General features: G+C 53.9%; 3 protein-coding genes across 7 annotated transcripts in view; 2 read left to right on the top strand and 1 right to left on the bottom strand.

The window, feature by feature from the left end:
• The window catches only part of POLR1E (RNA polymerase I subunit E), a 16,747-nt gene extending 5,393 nt beyond the window's left edge, over positions 1–11,354 (top strand). The window contains exons 3-12 of the mRNA XM_033520489.1: positions 4,850–4,926; positions 5,851–5,936; positions 6,488–6,543; positions 6,895–7,039; positions 7,945–8,052; positions 8,604–8,700; positions 8,897–9,030; positions 9,721–9,802; positions 9,929–10,060; positions 10,786–11,354. Coding sequence (XP_033376380.1) covers positions 4,850–4,926; positions 5,851–5,936; positions 6,488–6,543; positions 6,895–7,039; positions 7,945–8,052; positions 8,604–8,700; positions 8,897–9,030; positions 9,721–9,802; positions 9,929–10,060; positions 10,786–10,945 — 1,077 coding nt within the window. The 3' untranslated portion in view covers positions 10,946–11,354. The remainder of the gene's footprint in view (positions 1–4,849; positions 4,927–5,850; positions 5,937–6,487; positions 6,544–6,894; positions 7,040–7,944; positions 8,053–8,603; positions 8,701–8,896; positions 9,031–9,720; positions 9,803–9,928; positions 10,061–10,785) is intronic.
• ZBTB5 (zinc finger and BTB domain containing 5) lies at positions 953–3,558 on the bottom strand. The gene has a single exon (XM_033520487.1). The coding sequence runs from the start codon at positions 3,258–3,260 to the stop codon at positions 1,236–1,238; it is 2,025 nt and encodes a 674-aa protein (XP_033376378.1). The 5' UTR covers positions 3,261–3,558; the 3' UTR covers positions 953–1,235.
• Positions 11,355–16,498: 5,144 nt separating the features above from the next.
• Positions 16,499–16,681, top strand: part of SLC25A51 (solute carrier family 25 member 51) — a 4,239-nt gene continuing 4,056 nt past the window's right edge. For all 5 annotated transcript variants that reach the window (XR_004500478.1, XM_033520490.1, XM_015615470.3 and 2 more), the window contains exon 1: positions 16,499–16,652. The gene's annotated coding sequence lies outside the window, so the exon portion shown is untranslated. The remainder of the gene's footprint in view (positions 16,653–16,681) is intronic.

Below are 16,681 nucleotides of genomic sequence, written 5' to 3'. Positions count from 1 at the left end.
TGACTGCTGTATTTTCTCAGGTGCAACAATCAGTCCATTCTGAAGTAGTTGTGTTTGAATGTCCTTAACTTGTTTATCTGCAAAAGGTTGTGACTGAGCAAAAAGAATATAGTCCATATAATGATAAATAATAGTTGTAGGCCACTGAACATGTAGTGGCTGCAAAGCATGATCAACATCAGGCTGGCACAAGGTAGGAGAATTACGCATACCCTGTGGTAAAACTGTCCATTCAATCTCTTGTCTGGTTCTGCTTGATTTAATGAAGGCAAGGTAAAAGCAAATCTGCAAGTATCCTGTTCATGCAGTGAGATAGTGAAAAAACAGTCCTTTAAATCAATTATTAACAAGGGCCAATCTTTTGTCAACATTGCAGGATTGGGCAAAGCAGGTTGTAGCGCCCCCATTGGCTCCATTTGTTCATTTACTGCACATAAGTCGTACAGCAATCAATATTTCCCAGACTTTTTTATAACAAAAATGGGGGTATTCCAAGGACTTGTTGACAACTTTGTGTCCTTGCTGATACTGTTCCAGCACTAATTGATGAGCTTGTTGCAGACTTTCCCTTTTTAAAGGCCACTGTTCAACCCATACTGGTTCCTGAATTATCCATTTAAATGGGAATGGGAAAGTCCAAACAATGGCCTCTATTCTAAAGGGTGCTTATTGGTCAAAATAACACCAAGCTGTGACAAAATATCTCGTCCAATTAGACATTGAACTTTGGTAATGGGACAATTGACAAAACAGAACTGATGATCTTCCCATCTAATTGAATCTGGATTCGTGGAGATTTTTTTGCCAAAGCCTCCCACCCCTGTAACAGTAACCATACTAGGCAACAAAGGCCATTCCTGGGGCCAATACTGTGGAGCAACAATACTTGAGTCTGCCCCAGTATCCAGTAGTCCTTCTAATTGGTGGGATTCTCCGTTATAATTGNAAAAAAAAAAAACCAAAAAGAATCGCGCACGTCAGTTTCTTGTTCTCAAACCGTGCTATATCAGGAGACCCCCGTGCTGTCACCCCTCTGCCCTGCAAAGGGGCTGCTTCGCCGAGGGGGTCACATCCCCATCCCCGCCGCGCGGCTCCCGGCGGCGACACCCGCGAGGTAGGTACCGGATATCCCCAATGGCAGAGCCAAGACTGTGTGTGGCACCGCGGCACGCCGGTGTCCGCCCGCCGGAGCATCCCCGCCCGCAGCGAGGCTCCTCCGGGCCCGGGGCAGCAGGTTACAGCAAGCTGCTGGGCAGGTTGCTGCTCTGCCACCTAAGGCAGGTGGTCTTAGAGTGTTTGTAGAGGTGGCTGGACTGGCTGAAGCGCTTGCCACACTTGAGGCAGGCGTAGGGCTTCTCCCCCGTGTGCACACGGATGTGCTTCTTGCAGTCCGTGAGCGTCAGGAAGGTCTTGCAGCAGATCTTGCAGGCGTACTTGCGCGCGCCCTCCACCACCAGCACGTTGTGCTCCGACAGAGCCTTCTTGCACTTGGACAGGACGTCGGCGGACGCCCGCGTCAGCTGCGGCGGGCCCGGCTGCGACAGGTGCCCGCTCTCGAAGGAAGCGCTCCCGTTCATCATCAGCTGGGACCCCGAGGAGCTCTCCTGCAGCTGCGAGCCCCGCACAGAGGTCACCACGGGCATCTTGGGGGCAATGCGGCGGTAGCCAGGAAAGCCACCAGCTCCACCTCTCACTGAGCCCATCATGGCCCGGGACAGCGAGTGCAAGCCCAGGCCTGAGCGTGGGAAATCCATGCCGAACTGCTCCGCTGCTCGGTACCCAGAGGTCTGCACGCACGGCAGACCCATCACATCCTGCATGGGCCTCACGAAGTGGGAGTCTGCGGGCTCACTGAACGGGTTCTCGACGTGTGAGACGGCAGCAGATGAGTGGCTACCGGTGGGCCCTGACTCCGGGCTCATCAGATAAGGGGCGTCACTGTCCATCCTGCAGTCACTGGTGGTGTTGGGAATGTTGTCGTCGTTGTTTTGGCTGGCACCAAAGCCACCTCCCCTACTTTTATTTAAAAAATTTGAAATGCTGAAAGAAGACTTGTGCTCCAGGTTGTTGGACACCTCCATAATGTGGATGTCTCCCACCCTGTCAGTGCTGGACTGAGGGTCCGAGAAGCTGCGGTCACTGCTCTCGGGACTCAGCTCTATCTTCTCTGCGCTCACCACTCCTCCTTCCACCTCCACAGACTCGCTGCCCTCTGCCTGGGAGGTGACATCACTCACCTCATCCTGAGGCTCTGGGGAGCTCAGGGGCTCAGACTTCACCACCACCCTCATGTGCTCCTTCTCATTCAGGCTCACCTCTGGATTTTCACACGGGAAGTTGCTCTTCTCAGCAGCAGCCTCCTGGTCGAAGCTGGTTTCCACTTGCGTGGCCTGGGATGCCATGGACATCTGGGAGATGTTTCCCCCGCCATTGTCAGACTGGCTGGGCACTTGGGCATCCTCCTGAGCACCAAAAGACTGGTCGAACATGATCGTGTTGTCCTCCTGGTTATCAGCAACCGTGTCGGCCTTGGAGTTGTCCACAATTTTCAGCGAGTCTGGAGAGAAGAAATCCTCACGTGAGTGGACGACGGGCTGCCCGCTCTCTGCGGCCACGTCGGACACGGGCTCGTCCAAGGCGGGCCGGATGCGCTGGCGGGCGCGCTCCTCGGAGGACTGCTTGCGCTTGTGCAGGCGCCGGATGGGGAAGGCGGCGCGCTGCTCCAGCCCGCCCCGCAGCGCCGGGCCCATGGCGCCGGGCGGCTCCTCGGCGCCCTGCGCGGAGCCCAGCGCCGAGCTGACGATGCTGAGCCCCAGCTGCTGCAGCATGAAGGAGCGCTGCAGCCGCGCGCTCTGCTCCTGCGCACGCTCGCTCGGCGGCGACAGCGGCAGCGTCCGCGTCGTCAGGTAGTGCTTGCAGGCCTTCACCACGGAGTTGAGGTGCAGGTGGGACGCGGCCAGCAGCACGTCCATCACGTTGCTCTCCCCCAGCATGAGCGTGGACGTGTACATCATGTCGATGAGCGCGGCGAAGGCCTCGGCCGTCACCACCTCGCTGTCCAACTGGATCATGTTCATGGTCTGGTCGCCCTCGGCCACGGTGAAGAGCGCGCGGAAGTGCGTGCTGCAGGCGGCCAGCACGGAGCGGTGCGCCTTGAAATGCCTGTTCCCCACCACGATGACGCAGTCACACAGCTGCCCATGGAGCCTCTGGTAGTTGAGCTGCTGGAAGACTTGTTCAAAGTGCCCTGGGAAATCCATGATCCTGCAAAACAGCAGAGACTGCTACATTATGGGCCACCAAGTTGATCATTGGGATAGAGCAGCTCTGCGGTGAGGAAAGGGGAAGGGAGTTGGGATTGTTCAGCCTGGAGACGAGAAGGCTGCAGGGTGACATAACTGTGGCCTTCCAGTTCTGAAGGGGGCTACAGTGGAGGTGGTACAAGACCATTTACAAGCGTCTGCAGTGAAGGAGAAAGGGGAGCGGGCTCAAATCGAAAGACGGTAGCATTGGATGGGATTCCTCCCTGTGAGGGTGGGCAGGCCCTGGCACAGGGTGCCCAGAGCAGCTGGGGCTGCCCCTGGATCCCTGGCAGTGCCCAAGGCCAGGCTGGACATTGGGGCTGGCAGCTCCTGGGACACTGGGAGCTGGCCCTGCCGTGCATGGGCTGGGAATGGGTGATTTTAAGGTCTTGCACGACCCAGACTGGTCTGGGATTCTGTGAAAATCTGTGCCTGGAGCTTTGCAACAGATTTTTTTCTTTAAACAATCAAAGTTTAGCCCAGCATCTTCCCCAGGGATATGTTCCAAGTGCCAGGGTGTCTCTGGGATCCAGAGCAACCCAAGGAGGCTCTGGCACTGACATGGCTAATGGACACTGCAGAGTGGAGCTGGCAGAACAGGGACAAGCTGAACCACCTGGGAGCTGCTTCCCAACTAGTCGAGTGCATTTGATAATGAAATCCACTGTGTTCTGTTCACACTGCTAAATCCTCACCAAAGTTATCTTTGTTTGGCTAAGTTACATCATAAGGGGATCTCTCAGTGAAGAGGGAACTGAGGCTGCAGTCAGAAGGTGCTTTCTGATGCGGCTGTTAATCTTTACAGCTGCTGCACTCAATAAATAAATGACTTTTCAGCCCAAATTGTTGGGGAAATTCACTGCAGCAGAGCGGTAAACCAGCACATTGGCTTAATGCATTGAAAATATGTTTAGGTGGCTGGGACACTCTTGGTAGTGCTTGATGAGTTCGGTGGGAGAAATGCAGCACTCAAAATGAATGACCAGCAAGTCTCATTTATTGGTAACTCTAAAACCACTTATATAGCATCAATAATTAGGCTCATACATAGTGCAAAAGCAAGCTCATTATTGGATATTTCATTTAAGGTCAACTCCACCTAATTCCACATTCCTGTGATCGCTCATCTATGCTGAATTCACATTCTTCTGATCACAGTGTCCTGTTCTCAATTATCCATTATCACCAAGGTCTTCCTGACCCTGCAACATCTCACACCAACTGCAGTCTATTGTTGTTTAATTCTTTCTCAGCTAACTGCTGCATGGGAACATGACCTCTGCTAGCTAGCCATTCCTCTATAGTGCTGGCTCTGGCTCTTCAGTTGGTGAATTGCAGGCACTTGACAATACTGGAGGATAAATGAACCGTTGGAAATCACACTTTAAACTGAGCTACTGAGGGGTGGTAACTGAGAGGCGCTGTGTGTGTTACACTCTCCGTGCTGGTACACTCTGCAAGTAACTGGTGATGCCTGGCAGTGCAGAGCAGAGGCAGTGAAGGGTCCTCACAGCCCCCTGTTGAAGGAATTCTCCGCGGTTTCCCAGGTCTCGGAGACAGAGCGGCTCTGCTACGTGGGACAAAACTTCGGCAGCGAGGTCCTGAAGTGCAACTCCCTGTGCAGGTATGGAAAAGGAGCCAGGAGCACAGGGCCTGCTCAGACCCAGAGCTCCTGCTCCCTCCCCTGCACCTGTCTCAGAGGTGCCCAGGGGACATTGGTAGGGCTCGAAGGATCTTGTGGAAGCTGTGATGTGTAAAATCACAGACCAGTTAAAAAACATCCTGTAAGGTCTGGGATTAGTGTAGCAGCAGGATGGAGCTAAAAAATTATGATGAAGAAATTGCCTTTGTCATGAGTTGGTCAGCACTGAAGGGGTCATCGTTGAGCTGAGATGTTCTGTAAATGTGTACAAGGAACTGGCTTCGCTTCTGCAGAGTCTGTCAAACCATGCCCATGCCACCCTCGGTTCTGTCTGAGTGGTAAAACCAGGAGACCTGCATCCTCAGACAGAACAGTGTCCAGTTTGAGATCCTGCAGCTGAAAAAAAAGTACCAAGGGGGTGTTTCTTCTCGAGTTTGGAGAGATAAATGCAGTTTAACAAATGTGTGTGGTATGGGTGTTAATTCAGTATTGTTCGTGGGCAGATTTAAGTGCTCTTCCCCTGAACACTGCTGGAAAGGTAATTCTGGGGGCTAAAGTGGTGCTTGCCTGCACCTCTGGAGATCCTGAGCTCTAGGAGCTACAAGGAAATCTGGCTGTTGTTCAAGTTATGGCCATCAAGTCCTGACACAGCAGAAAAAGGCAAAAGAAAATAGCAGAACTCTTGGCACCTACATTTGACCTAATTCGGTTGTTTTAAGACTTCTGCGTTAACTCAGGGTAGCAAGTCTTTCTGTTTTTATATGTACACATGCCTCGGAGGTGACTTGGTTTATCCTAGCACTGTATGTGCTAGGCAGGAGAGATGCCAGGGTGTGAGAAGACTATGTCATTTAAATAATTTCCACTGCTCTGCCTCTCACTAATCAACTGCCCCGTTCTCCCCAGGTACTTCATTGGCGTGTTAGACAAGAACTCCGGGCAGATGGAGGTCTACAACGCTGAGATATTCAACATGCAGCCCCTGCTCTCAGGTGGGAGGTGCTGGGAGTCACAGCTTGCTCTGTCCTTCTCATTCCTGCCTTGTTCCCTTGGCACAGAGCAAGGACACTTCCTTCACCTGTGCATGCTGAGAGGGGAGCCCAGCGAGCCCAGCGTGGGGGTTAAACAGGGAGTGTGGAGGGTGGGAGGCACTCACACAGTTTCACTGCTCGAGTGCAGCCTTGTCTGTGTGTGTTCTGCTGCGGGAGGCCTGAGACTCATCAGGAACTGGATCTCTGAATAGCTAAAAAAGCCAGGTTTTATTCAGCTGGACTGTTTTGTCATTGAACCTAGGATAGGAACCCAAAAGATCACATCTTTTGGAAGCTGATTTTTACCCTGTGTAGTAGGACTTGGGTTTGGCCATAGTCCATGTATTGCACCCATGGTCTTTGTAGCAAAATCTGCTTTTTTGTTCTAGATTCTCATATTTGGTGTGTCCTTAAATTAGCCAGGTCACATAGAGGAGATCCTGATGTTCTGTGCCAAGTCACAGAGCTGAAGGAATTCCCGTCCAAGCACCCTTACTTTTGTTGTTTTATAGATAACTTGTTGCCTGATGACACAAAGGATTATCAGACCAAATCCTACAGGGAGAAGGTAACGTTGAAAGCTGTGTCATGCTCTGCTGTGATTATCTAGCTGACAGGGGCAGATGCTTGTCTCTTGAGGCTGGGAGGTTTGGTGTCTGCAGGGTAAACTGCAGGACAGCACTCTCCCTGTGTCCAGGAGGCAGCACAGTCATTGCCTGGCTCAGGAGTATTTTCCTGGTTATTTTAGGCTGGTCACCATCCCAGTGACCTCCTGCCCTCCCAAACCAGTGCATCCTGCACATTTTGCCACGTGAAAAGTTCAGAGTTTTCTTAGAGACTGTGGCTGTGGAACAAGCAGTGGGTTTTGTGTTCTCCTGGGTGCACAGGGTGTCTTAACGTGTGTTTCCGTGTCGTGCAGATGGATTTGTGCATTGAGGCCTTCGGGACCAGCAAGCAGAAGAGAGCTCTGAGCTCTCGCCGCATGAACGCTGTGGGCAGTGACATTGTCAACACAGCTGTGGCAAAAGCAGCTGCAAATGTTATAGATGCCAAGGGAGTGACAGGTGAGAGGATTCTGTCTCGGGGTGTAATCAGGACAAACTGAAGTGCCTTTTTCTGTCTGTCCATGCCAAGTGTGGCAGGAAGAAGAGGGGTTTTCTTTAAGCGATGAGGAAGTAGCTGGTCTAACAGCTGAGATGGGTACATGTAGAGGAACTGCTTCTTTCTGGCCCCACTGGACTTGGTGTTGGAGTTGCCTAAATGAGGGAAGGTCCCTGTGACATCAGTGTGCATCCTGCCTGCTTTGGAAGCTCCTGTGGGACATGAGTTCACTGGGATAAAGGCAGTGCCTTTACCTGGTCTGAGCTCTGTGGCATGGCTGTTGAAAAGGCAGCCTCTTACCTCAGAGAGTGGTGCAGCCTTGGGGTGGGTCACAGCTCAGTGTGGTGTCGCCATCCCCAGCGGCTTCCAAGCTGTGGCAGGAGAGGGCCAGGGCTGCCCCGACTTTGGACATCTGGGCAGGAAGGCAGACAAAAGCCCTCCAGAGCACCTCTGGGATCCTGAGGGTGTCACTGGCATGACCAGGAGAGATGTCTGTTGACTGTAGACCCCACCACCTTTCATCCTTTTGTTCCAGGGTGGATATTGACTGTGCTCTCAGAGCTGCTTCGTGCCAAGTGGGTGTTCATGGGAATGCAGGTGCCAGAATCATGCTCTGCCCACCTGCAGCAGCAGACATCTTTGTGCCCTTCTTTGCTAGATGTTTCTTTAGTCTGGACTGGCCTTTCTTAATCTTTATGACCAGAAGGTTCTTGATAGGAGTTGTAAATGTGTAAAAGTCCAGCTGTGACTAAAATGGTGCTAACCCATTGAGTAAACGTGCTTTTAAAGGAATGATTTAGGTTGTGTTCCTGTTCTCTGCATTTTGGTTAGCATGATCCAAATGCTCTTGTCCTGCTTCCCTCCCAAGCTCTGATGCAGGACATGGCCCAGGATGATGTGCAGAATATCTCTGCCTTTCTCCCACCGTGCCACGAGGACGCTGACAGGCCGGAGCACGTTTACAAGTTTGAGGACAGTATCTTTTCTGTGTCACGGGGGTTCCCCACACCTTTAAGTCACGGTGGAGCCGTCTGGCACGTGGGAGCAAGTCAAGCCTTTGCCCCTCACAGGCCAAGAGCTAGGAGCAAGGTAATGTTTTGGGGCCTGCAAGTCCCATATCCTGCCTCTTTCCTACAGAGAGCAGGATGCTCTGCTTCCTGGTGGGCAGCGTTCCACAGGGAATATTGGTGAGGTTGGCCTTGCAGAGGTGAGCTGTGGGTGTGCCACAGTGTGTTAGAGGCCTCAGTTCCTGGACAGATTCCATCCCCTTGCCCACATCTCCCCAAGTGAGTGTGGATGGAAGCAGATCTAATTTCTAAACGATGTAAAATGTTGTCAGTTCTCAGAACCAGCCAGCTATTGGCCTTTCCCAGGCACAGAGGGAGCTCCCAGCAGCTTCTCTCAAATAAATCACTTCCATGGGTGTTTTCTTACTTCTTCCCCTAATGTCAGTCAGTGTGAAACCACCACACTGCCCTACCTGGAAGGGAGAGCCCAGGCTTGTTCTTTTCCTTAAAATGCTGCCAGTCCTGTCTCCTGCTGAGTATGAGGCGCTGCGGGTCCCGGCAGCCGCCCTGGCCAGTGTCACCGCAGAGGAGATGGCCAAGAGAGCAGAGGAGAGAAGGTAACGCTGCTGCCAGACCTCCTGCTGGCTCTGGGGCAGTGGGGCTGCTGCTGCCCGTGCCATGGCTCTGGGGCAGAGGGAGGACGTTGGATCAGGGCATGGCAGGGTAGCTCTGCCTTGGGAACATGGGGGACACTTGGGTACACAGCAGCAAGGGGCCTTCTGGGGAGCTGAACTCCCTCTCTCTTTCCTGCAGCCACTGCTCCTTTGTTTTGGAGGAGCTGAAGTTCCTGCCCACTGATGAGAGGAGTAGAGACCACAAAGCCCGATGCCTCTGGTTCTTGGACACCCTCGTCAAGTTCAGTCAGCTGAAAGTGATCAAGAAGAAGCGTAAGAGTTTTCAGCTCCTGAACACATGCTTTTGGGAATGTCTTCATTCCCAAATTCATCATCTTTTGCTCGTCAGCTGAGTGTGTGGAACATACCTCTGCCATACTCAGCACCATGCAAAACATTTTGGTTGAGATTTCCCAGACTTGCCATCTTCCCTAGAAACTGTGTGTCCTTAGCAGGGCTGACGGAGGAGGACGTGGCAAGCCTGGCTTTAAATATCATCCTGTGTTGCTGGAGATACAGGAGTCACCCATAGGACTTGTCTAAGGAGGATGTGGGAGTGACTAGACTTGGTCATCATAAGGACTTGTTAGTGTGGTCTCAGCTTTAACAGTATTTTGTGGCAAGAGAAATACATGCAGAGGTGTGTGTGCATTTTAGATTATATAGTATGGAAGTGGGAGATTGCTGTTACTAAGAAAATAAAAGCTGTTGGGATTCTTTCAGGCCTGAAAAATCACGAGACATAGAAATCAAGCACCAAGGTTCCTTTTAGGTTTGTTGTGTTCCTGGGAAGAGGCAGTAAATGGTGGAATTCCTGGGGTTAGACTCTGTGATCACAGTGGGTCCTTTTCCACATGGGTATTCTGATATTCCATGATGAGTGTCAGGATAATACATGTGCTGCTGTGGTGGGTGGGCAGTGCAGGGTCCCTCATTCCACTGCAAAGCTCCTCTCTGCCCTAGATCCAATGGGTCCGGAGTGCCCACACATCATCAGCAGGAAACTCATGAAGAATTTCAGCTCACTGACCTACAACAATGGCAGGTAAGAGATGGTGTGGGATGTTCTTGAGGCATAGATATGGCAGAACTCAGCTTGAGGGGCCATAAACACACCATCAGGAACCCCCTTACACTTCACCTCTCACAAGTTCTCCCTCTTGCCACACAGCATCCAGAATTTAATCTCTGCATCCATGAGGGCTAAAATCACTGCATACGTCATTACCTTGGCTCTGCACATTAACAACTTCCAGACGGATCTCACCGTCCTGCAGAACGACCTGAAGCTCCCAGAGAGCAGGTGAGTCATCCTGTTCCTTCACACCTGACAGGACCCTCCTGCAGAAACCTCTGGGGGGCTCTGGAGTGTCTCTGGACCGGGGTAGGGCTTTAATTTCCCCGGGGAGGATAGGCAGTTGTCTGTGCATGCAGGACCTGCGTTTCCCAGGAGTCACCTGGCAGCTCCAGCTGTGCTCCTGTCCTTGGCCCCGCAGCATTCACTGAATCAGGCTTTCCACCCAAAACTTCAGTTATTGCTGGGTCTTGCAAAGCCCTTAATCACCACTTGGTTTTCAACATTCCTCATGGGTTTTGATGCTATCACTTTGTCCACAGTTATCCTCTTTATTATTTAATTGGTAGTGGGTTTAGTAGGTTTAAGAGCAGTCTCTGCTGTTGGTTTCCTGCCATTTTCCCTTTTTTGTTTTTCTTTCTGTAACTAAGTTTTTCCAGGAATCCTTGTTGGTTTTGGCAGTTGATGCCCAGGTTTGGGCTGTGCTGCAGCTGGGAGCACAGGGCCTCGGACGCTGTGGGGAAAAGCTGTGAGCAGGCTGTGACTGCTGCAAGAACCAGCAGTATTCTGTCCCCAGGAGGGCTCCCTGCCTTGCAGCAGCTCCCAGCTGCTGTCTCCAGGGCATCCCTGCACCACAGAGACAGCTCCAGGCCTCTCCCAGAGCGCTGGGGGTCCCTGCAGGGTGATGGCACAGGGGCTCACCCCACTGATGGCATTTCTCCGCTGTTTTCCAGGATACTGGACATCGCCAGGGCCCTGCGGCTCAGGGTGACCAAGACCAAGGGGGTGCCAGGGCTGGACGATGACCAGAGCCACAGGCTGGGCACTCTGTCTCTGCCCCTGCCCACGCAGAAGGCACCAGAGGGACGGAGGAAGCGCAAGAAAATGAGCTGAGACATCCAGGAGGTCTGAGGGGAGACACACCCCCTCCCTCACAATGTCACGGGGATGCCTTCATCTGCTGGGTTTGGGTCCAGCATCAGCCCTCACCCTGCTGAAACCCAGGCTGATGGTTTCACCTCATTAAAATGCTGCTTTTTTTCTACTTACATAGAAAAAGCTAAAATAAGCCCCTTTTTTCCTCCAGTTTGTGTGGTGTGGGGGGTGAAATGGAGGTTGTGCTGAGGCACAAGGGAACAGTTTAAGGTGGCAGGTTCTCCCCTGTGTGGCTGCTTCTGGTTTGTGGCCCATCCCAGGTTCAAGGTCAGAGGCAGGAAGACAAAGAGTGTGATCTACATATACCTTTTTGTTTCTGTGGAACTTCTGTGTAATCCTGTGTTCAAAAACTCTAAAGATGTTCACAGTTTTTGTCACTTTTGCTTTCCTCCTGGGGGAGGGAGAGTTCTGTGATTTGGAGCTGGTATCACCTTCAGTAAGAGCAATGAGTATGAGGCCACAGCTGTTGCTTCCCAGCCCTTAGGAGAGATACTTTATTCTGGTTTCCCTAAATTTTCGCTCTCCTGGGTGATCAGCCTCATGGGAGCTGTTTACTTAGGAAGGCTGAAGGCTTGTGAGAAACAGGATGGCCTCCAAACTGGTGTGTGAAGTGAGAGCATGGACTGTCAGAGGAAATATTCCCTGGGATGGCACTGCTTCAGACAGTTAATTTGGGTTTGGTAGATTCTCTTGGGATTTATGAATCTCCTCACACACCTTGAAGACTCACTTTTCACACCTGTCATTAGCAGTGACACAAGCAGCCTGTGTTCTGGGGAGGGGATCATTACTGCTGTGGGAATTGCAGGCTCCAAGTAATAAATAGGAGTGGTTGAGGTTGGAAGGGGCTTCTGGAGGTCTTTTTCCAGTCCCTCTCTGCTCAAAGCAGGGCCACCAGAGCCAGGTGCCCTGGACTGTGTCCAGGTGACTTTGGAGTGCCTCTGGTTACAGGAACTCCACAAATTCACAGTGAAGCAGTGTCCTGATGTGCAGAGGGAGACTCCTTTGATCCTGTGCGCTCCTGGCCTGTCTCTGGGCACCTTCCCTGCAGGTCTTTATATCCAAGGACAAGGTCCACGAGCCTTCCCTGCTCCAGGTTGAGCAGCCCTGTTTTCCTCCACCGTGTAGCTGTGATGCTCCAGCCCCTTCAGCATCTTCACTGGACTCTCCAGTGTGTTTGTGTCTGGAACGGAGGAGCCCAGGGCTGGACATGCACCCCAGGCTGAGCAGAGGAGGAGGATCACCTCAGTCCTAATTCTGCCCACACACTGCTGGCTGCTGCCACAGGGACGTTTCTGGGGCTGCTGGAGGGACACAGGACACGGTGCCTGTCCCTGACCCTCCGGCACAAACACGGACAGTCGCTGACAAAGCAACTGCAAAAGTGATCAATTCCCAGGGGAATGGTGCTGCAGGCCTCCAGAGATCAGGGGTTTGAACAGCTGGGGCCTAGCCAGGCATGCCACAGGTCCTGCCAGGAGCACATTTCCTGTGTTGTTGGCTTTTTCTTAACCTGGAAATTGAACTTGAGGTAATTTTAATAAGGAGGTAATGGAAAAGGGGATCTTTAATTGGAGGCTTTCAGGGCAGTTATGGAAAAATGTCCACAAAAGCCCACCCACACGGGGTGAATACAGTTTTTGTAAGTTCAGCAAATCAGCATAATTGACAAAAAAGCACCAATTGGGAGGACAAGTGGTGATGCAACTCTACCCCCACCCCCAGACAAGCCCTTCTCTGGAGGCTGTACTTTGTGCATGAAATGGACCTCAAAGAGCTGCTCTCAACCTTGGTAGCCAGGAAGAATCTAGGCAGCACAAAGCCTTGTACCTACCAGGGTTGGGGCTCTGGAATTTGTTTTGTCTTTCTGCCTAGGGAAAGGGCATGGAAAATTACTGGGAAAACAAGCCACCAATACAACAGGACTACAAATGTATGTGCAATGAATAACAGAGAACAGAAAGAAAGCAAAAAACCACAATGACATCGCTATGGACCTGTTTGTTTGTAAATTGACCCAGCAGCTGCCTCAGTGGGAAAGAGGGAGACATAAGCAGTTGTTTTTGTTTGTAGATTGTAAAAACAATCTTTTTTCAGCGAGGGGCTGCTGAAGTTGGGCTGATGAGAGCCCCCATCCCTGAGCTGTCAGCTTCCCTGCATGGGTGTGGAGAAACAACGTCAGAGAAGCCAGTGAGAACCCCCAGTCTGGGTCAGAGAGTGGCACAGAAGAAGCTCCTGTGTGTGTAGCCCCTAGCCACCCTGCTGCTGGAGCTGGAGCCCATCTGGGCAGTGGCCACCACTTGTGACCCCAGGGTCCCCTCTCGATGTGAGCCCATGCTGGGGTTGGTCACAGCCGATGCCAGGGGGCTGCAGGACTTCATTCATCAACAGCCTAAGGAACAGGCTGAAGAACACAGCTGACAACAGGGGGCTGTACCTGTCCTGGGGCCTGGATCCTTTGGGGCTGGTGTGGAAGCAGGAGGGATATTCACCAGGAGCCTGGCTCCCTTGCAGATGTGCAGCCTGGACGTTGCTGTCCTTGGTCAGGCTGCTTGGGCCAGGAACATCCTGAACCTTGCAGTGGAGGATGTCGTTCCCCAGCAGGAGCACCTGCAGCTGTAGGATGTGACCAAAGTGAGCAGCTGTGCCTTCTGCAGCCCCTGGGCACCTGCAACCTCCCAGGCTCATCACAGTCTGTCTTCCTCAAAGAAAGAAGTTAAATATTTACACAGCAGAAGTGTTCAATATATTCCAGACAAACAAAATCACGTCTTAAATCCACATCTTACAAGTGTTAAGAAATAATTACCAATTGCCTTTGCATAGCCCACTTGGACAAACAACAGACATCAGAAGGTAATTAAATTACACCTCCTGTTATTTGCCCATCCCAGACAGGTGCCTCGTTCAGTCTCTCAGCCACACGTGGAGCCCGGTGGGATGTGGCCATGGCCCATCTCCATCAGGCACACTCGGCTGCCCGCGGAGGCCACGGCCACGTCCGTGCAGCTGGGCCTGGCCTGGGCTGTGCAAGGACCCCCAGCTCTGCCCAGCTCTGCCATGCTTCCATTCACTTCCAGCACTGAGCCCACACTCACAGCCAATAATTCCTGCTGATATATACTCCTGCTTCCTACTCCAGCTGGTAATTCCTACTTGAGCAAATTCCCACTGAGTTGGGCAGGGAATGCTCCCCTTCCTCTCCATCTCCAAAACTTCTATCTACAGTCTTTTAGAGTCATGGAATGAAAAATGGGCCCAAACCCTGGGCTGCCCCAACCCTTGGGGATGGGCCTGCTCTGGGTCAGTGTCTGGAAAGGAACCTCCAAGCTCCCCCAGCGCTGGGGATTTTGGCAGTGGTGGTACCCCACCCTGCCACCACCGTCCTGTCTGGCACAGGTACAAAGCTGAGAGCTGTGGGCAACTGCAGGGTGAGATGATGCCAAGAGAAAACCTCAGTTCAGTGTCCAGTGTGTGTCCCCACCCCTCAGCTGACCTCTGACTGAAGCAAGCACCAGCCAGGGCTGGCCATGGTGAGGGGCATGGCCAGCAGTCAATATTGCAGCCCCCCAGTCTCTGCAGCTGTGCTTTTACAGGCTCGAATGCACCTGACTAGGTGACCCCAGTCTGTCTCCATGTTAATATTTCCACTTGTGATTACACCACAGTGTGTAGAATGTGTGCAGAAGCAGGCAGCTGCCAGCAACCTGCCTTTCATCTGGGCTGGGCAACCACAGGAAAGGAGCTGGTGAAGCAGGGAGAGGGAAGAGGGTTCACAGCAGCCTCAGATACAGGATTTTGCTGCCCTGTATGCAGTGCCCAGCATAGGTCAGGTCCCTAAAGATGCTTCCTTCCAGTTTCACCTGCCCTCATGAGTAAGTGAATGCCCTCCCTTTGCAGCCTTGAAAGGCAAGGTCAGATGATGCAGCCCTGTGGAGAGCTGGCCAAAGGCTGGACTCCCTTGTCCTGCTGCAGCCCCTGCTGCAGAGACTTGAGCTCCAGGTCCATGTGAGGGGTGTGCAGCTGGCTGCTGTCACCTGCTGTCCCCAGCACACCCCATGGGCTTGCACAGGTCCCCGTGCACAGCTGGAGCACCAGAGCAGCAGCTGGGGCAGGCAGCCAGGGGCACCTGTGGCCAGTGCTGGCCAGTGCCGGCCCCAGCACCACGTGCCCCAGCCTGCCCTGCCCCACCACTGCCACCTCTGCAGCACCTCACCCTGCTCCTCGTGTGCTGGACAGCAGCTCCGGCCAGTCACAGGGACCAGTGGTGGCCAGGGCAGCCTCAGGCTGCCACACTCAGCCCCACACCGGGCCAGCACTGGTCCCTCCACCACTGGAACAGGGACAGGTGCCTGCAGGACTGCGGGTCCTGTGTGCTCCTGGGCTTGGAGGCCAGGCAGTGCTGCCAGGCCTCTCTCCAGGACCACAGCCCCACGCTGGGCAGGCACGGGTGGAGGAGCTACCACAGCTCCACAGGCAGGACACCCACCTCCATCGGCACCTCTGCAGTCACAGAATCACAGAACCACCGAGATGGGAAAAGACCTCAGAGTCCAACCTTTGACCAACCATCACCTCATCAACTAGAACACAGCTCAAAGTGCCACATCCTGTCTCTCCTTAAACACCTCCAGGGACAGTAACTCCAGCACCTCTCTGGGCAGCCCATCCCAATGTCTATTCACCCCGAGACAAAATTCTTCCAGACACCCAACCTAAACCTCCCCTAACACAGCTTGAGACTTTGTCCTCTCATCAGTGCTTGTGCAGGCAGCACAGGAAGGGCAAACCTTGACCAGAGAGGGACCCCATGGTGACAGGGACATGCAAAGCCAGGCTGGAAGTGCCTGTCCAGGGCACAGCTGACCCGGGCAGAGCTCGGGGAGCCTCAGCCCCGCCGTGCTCCGCCGCTCGCAGAGCCCACGGGGTAAAGGGTATCGAGCCGAACTGCCCGGCCTTGTGCAGCGCCTATCACCGACATAAAAACGGGCCAGTAACATTTGCTACCGAACCAGTAAAACTAACTCAACGCCGCAACGGGGGAGACTCCGCCGGCGCTTCCCGTCCGCTGCGAGAGGCGGAGCGGGCACCGCACGGGTGGAGCTCTGCGGGCCCGAGGGACCGCGCTGGGTCCCACCGGGAGCGCCTGAGGGAGGGAAAAACAGCCCAGCCCGGTCCGTGCGGAGCGGAGCAGAGCAGGCCCGGCCCAGGCCCCGTGTGGAGCGGACTTAAGCTAAGGCGAGCTGAGCTGAACTGAGCCCGGCCCGGCCCGGCCCGGTCCGTGACGGAGCGGAGCGGAGCAGGCCCGGCCTGGTCCCGTGTGGAGCTGAGCTGAACTGAGCCCGGCCTGAGCCACGCCCACTCGTTTCAGCCCCGCCCAGGGGGCGTGGCCAGAGAGAACGCGCTGTGTGATTTGCAAGCGCGCGGAGAGGCGTGGCCTGTGTCACGTGAGTGGTTGACGCTACCGGGTCCCCGGCCCCGCCCTGTGCGGTGGCGTGGTGGCGTCACACGGCGGCGCGGTGACGTCAGAGAGCGGCGCGGGGTCGCGCCGGGCCGGGCGCTTGGGGCGCGATCCCGCTCCCGGTGCGCTCCCGGTGCGATTCCGATCCCGGTGCGCTCCCGGTGCGCTCCTGGCCCCCTCCCGCCATGGCAGCACCGCCCGCAGGTGCGTCCCGCCCGCCCGCCGAGCGCTCC

Source organism: Parus major, chromosome Z, assembly GCF_001522545.3.
Source record: "Parus major isolate Abel chromosome Z, Parus_major1.1, whole genome shotgun sequence".
Lineage (NCBI taxonomy): Eukaryota > Metazoa > Chordata > Aves > Passeriformes > Paridae > Parus > Parus major.
The sequence above is the reverse complement of the archived record's forward strand: the minus strand, read 5'-3'. Positions and strand labels throughout refer to the sequence as shown.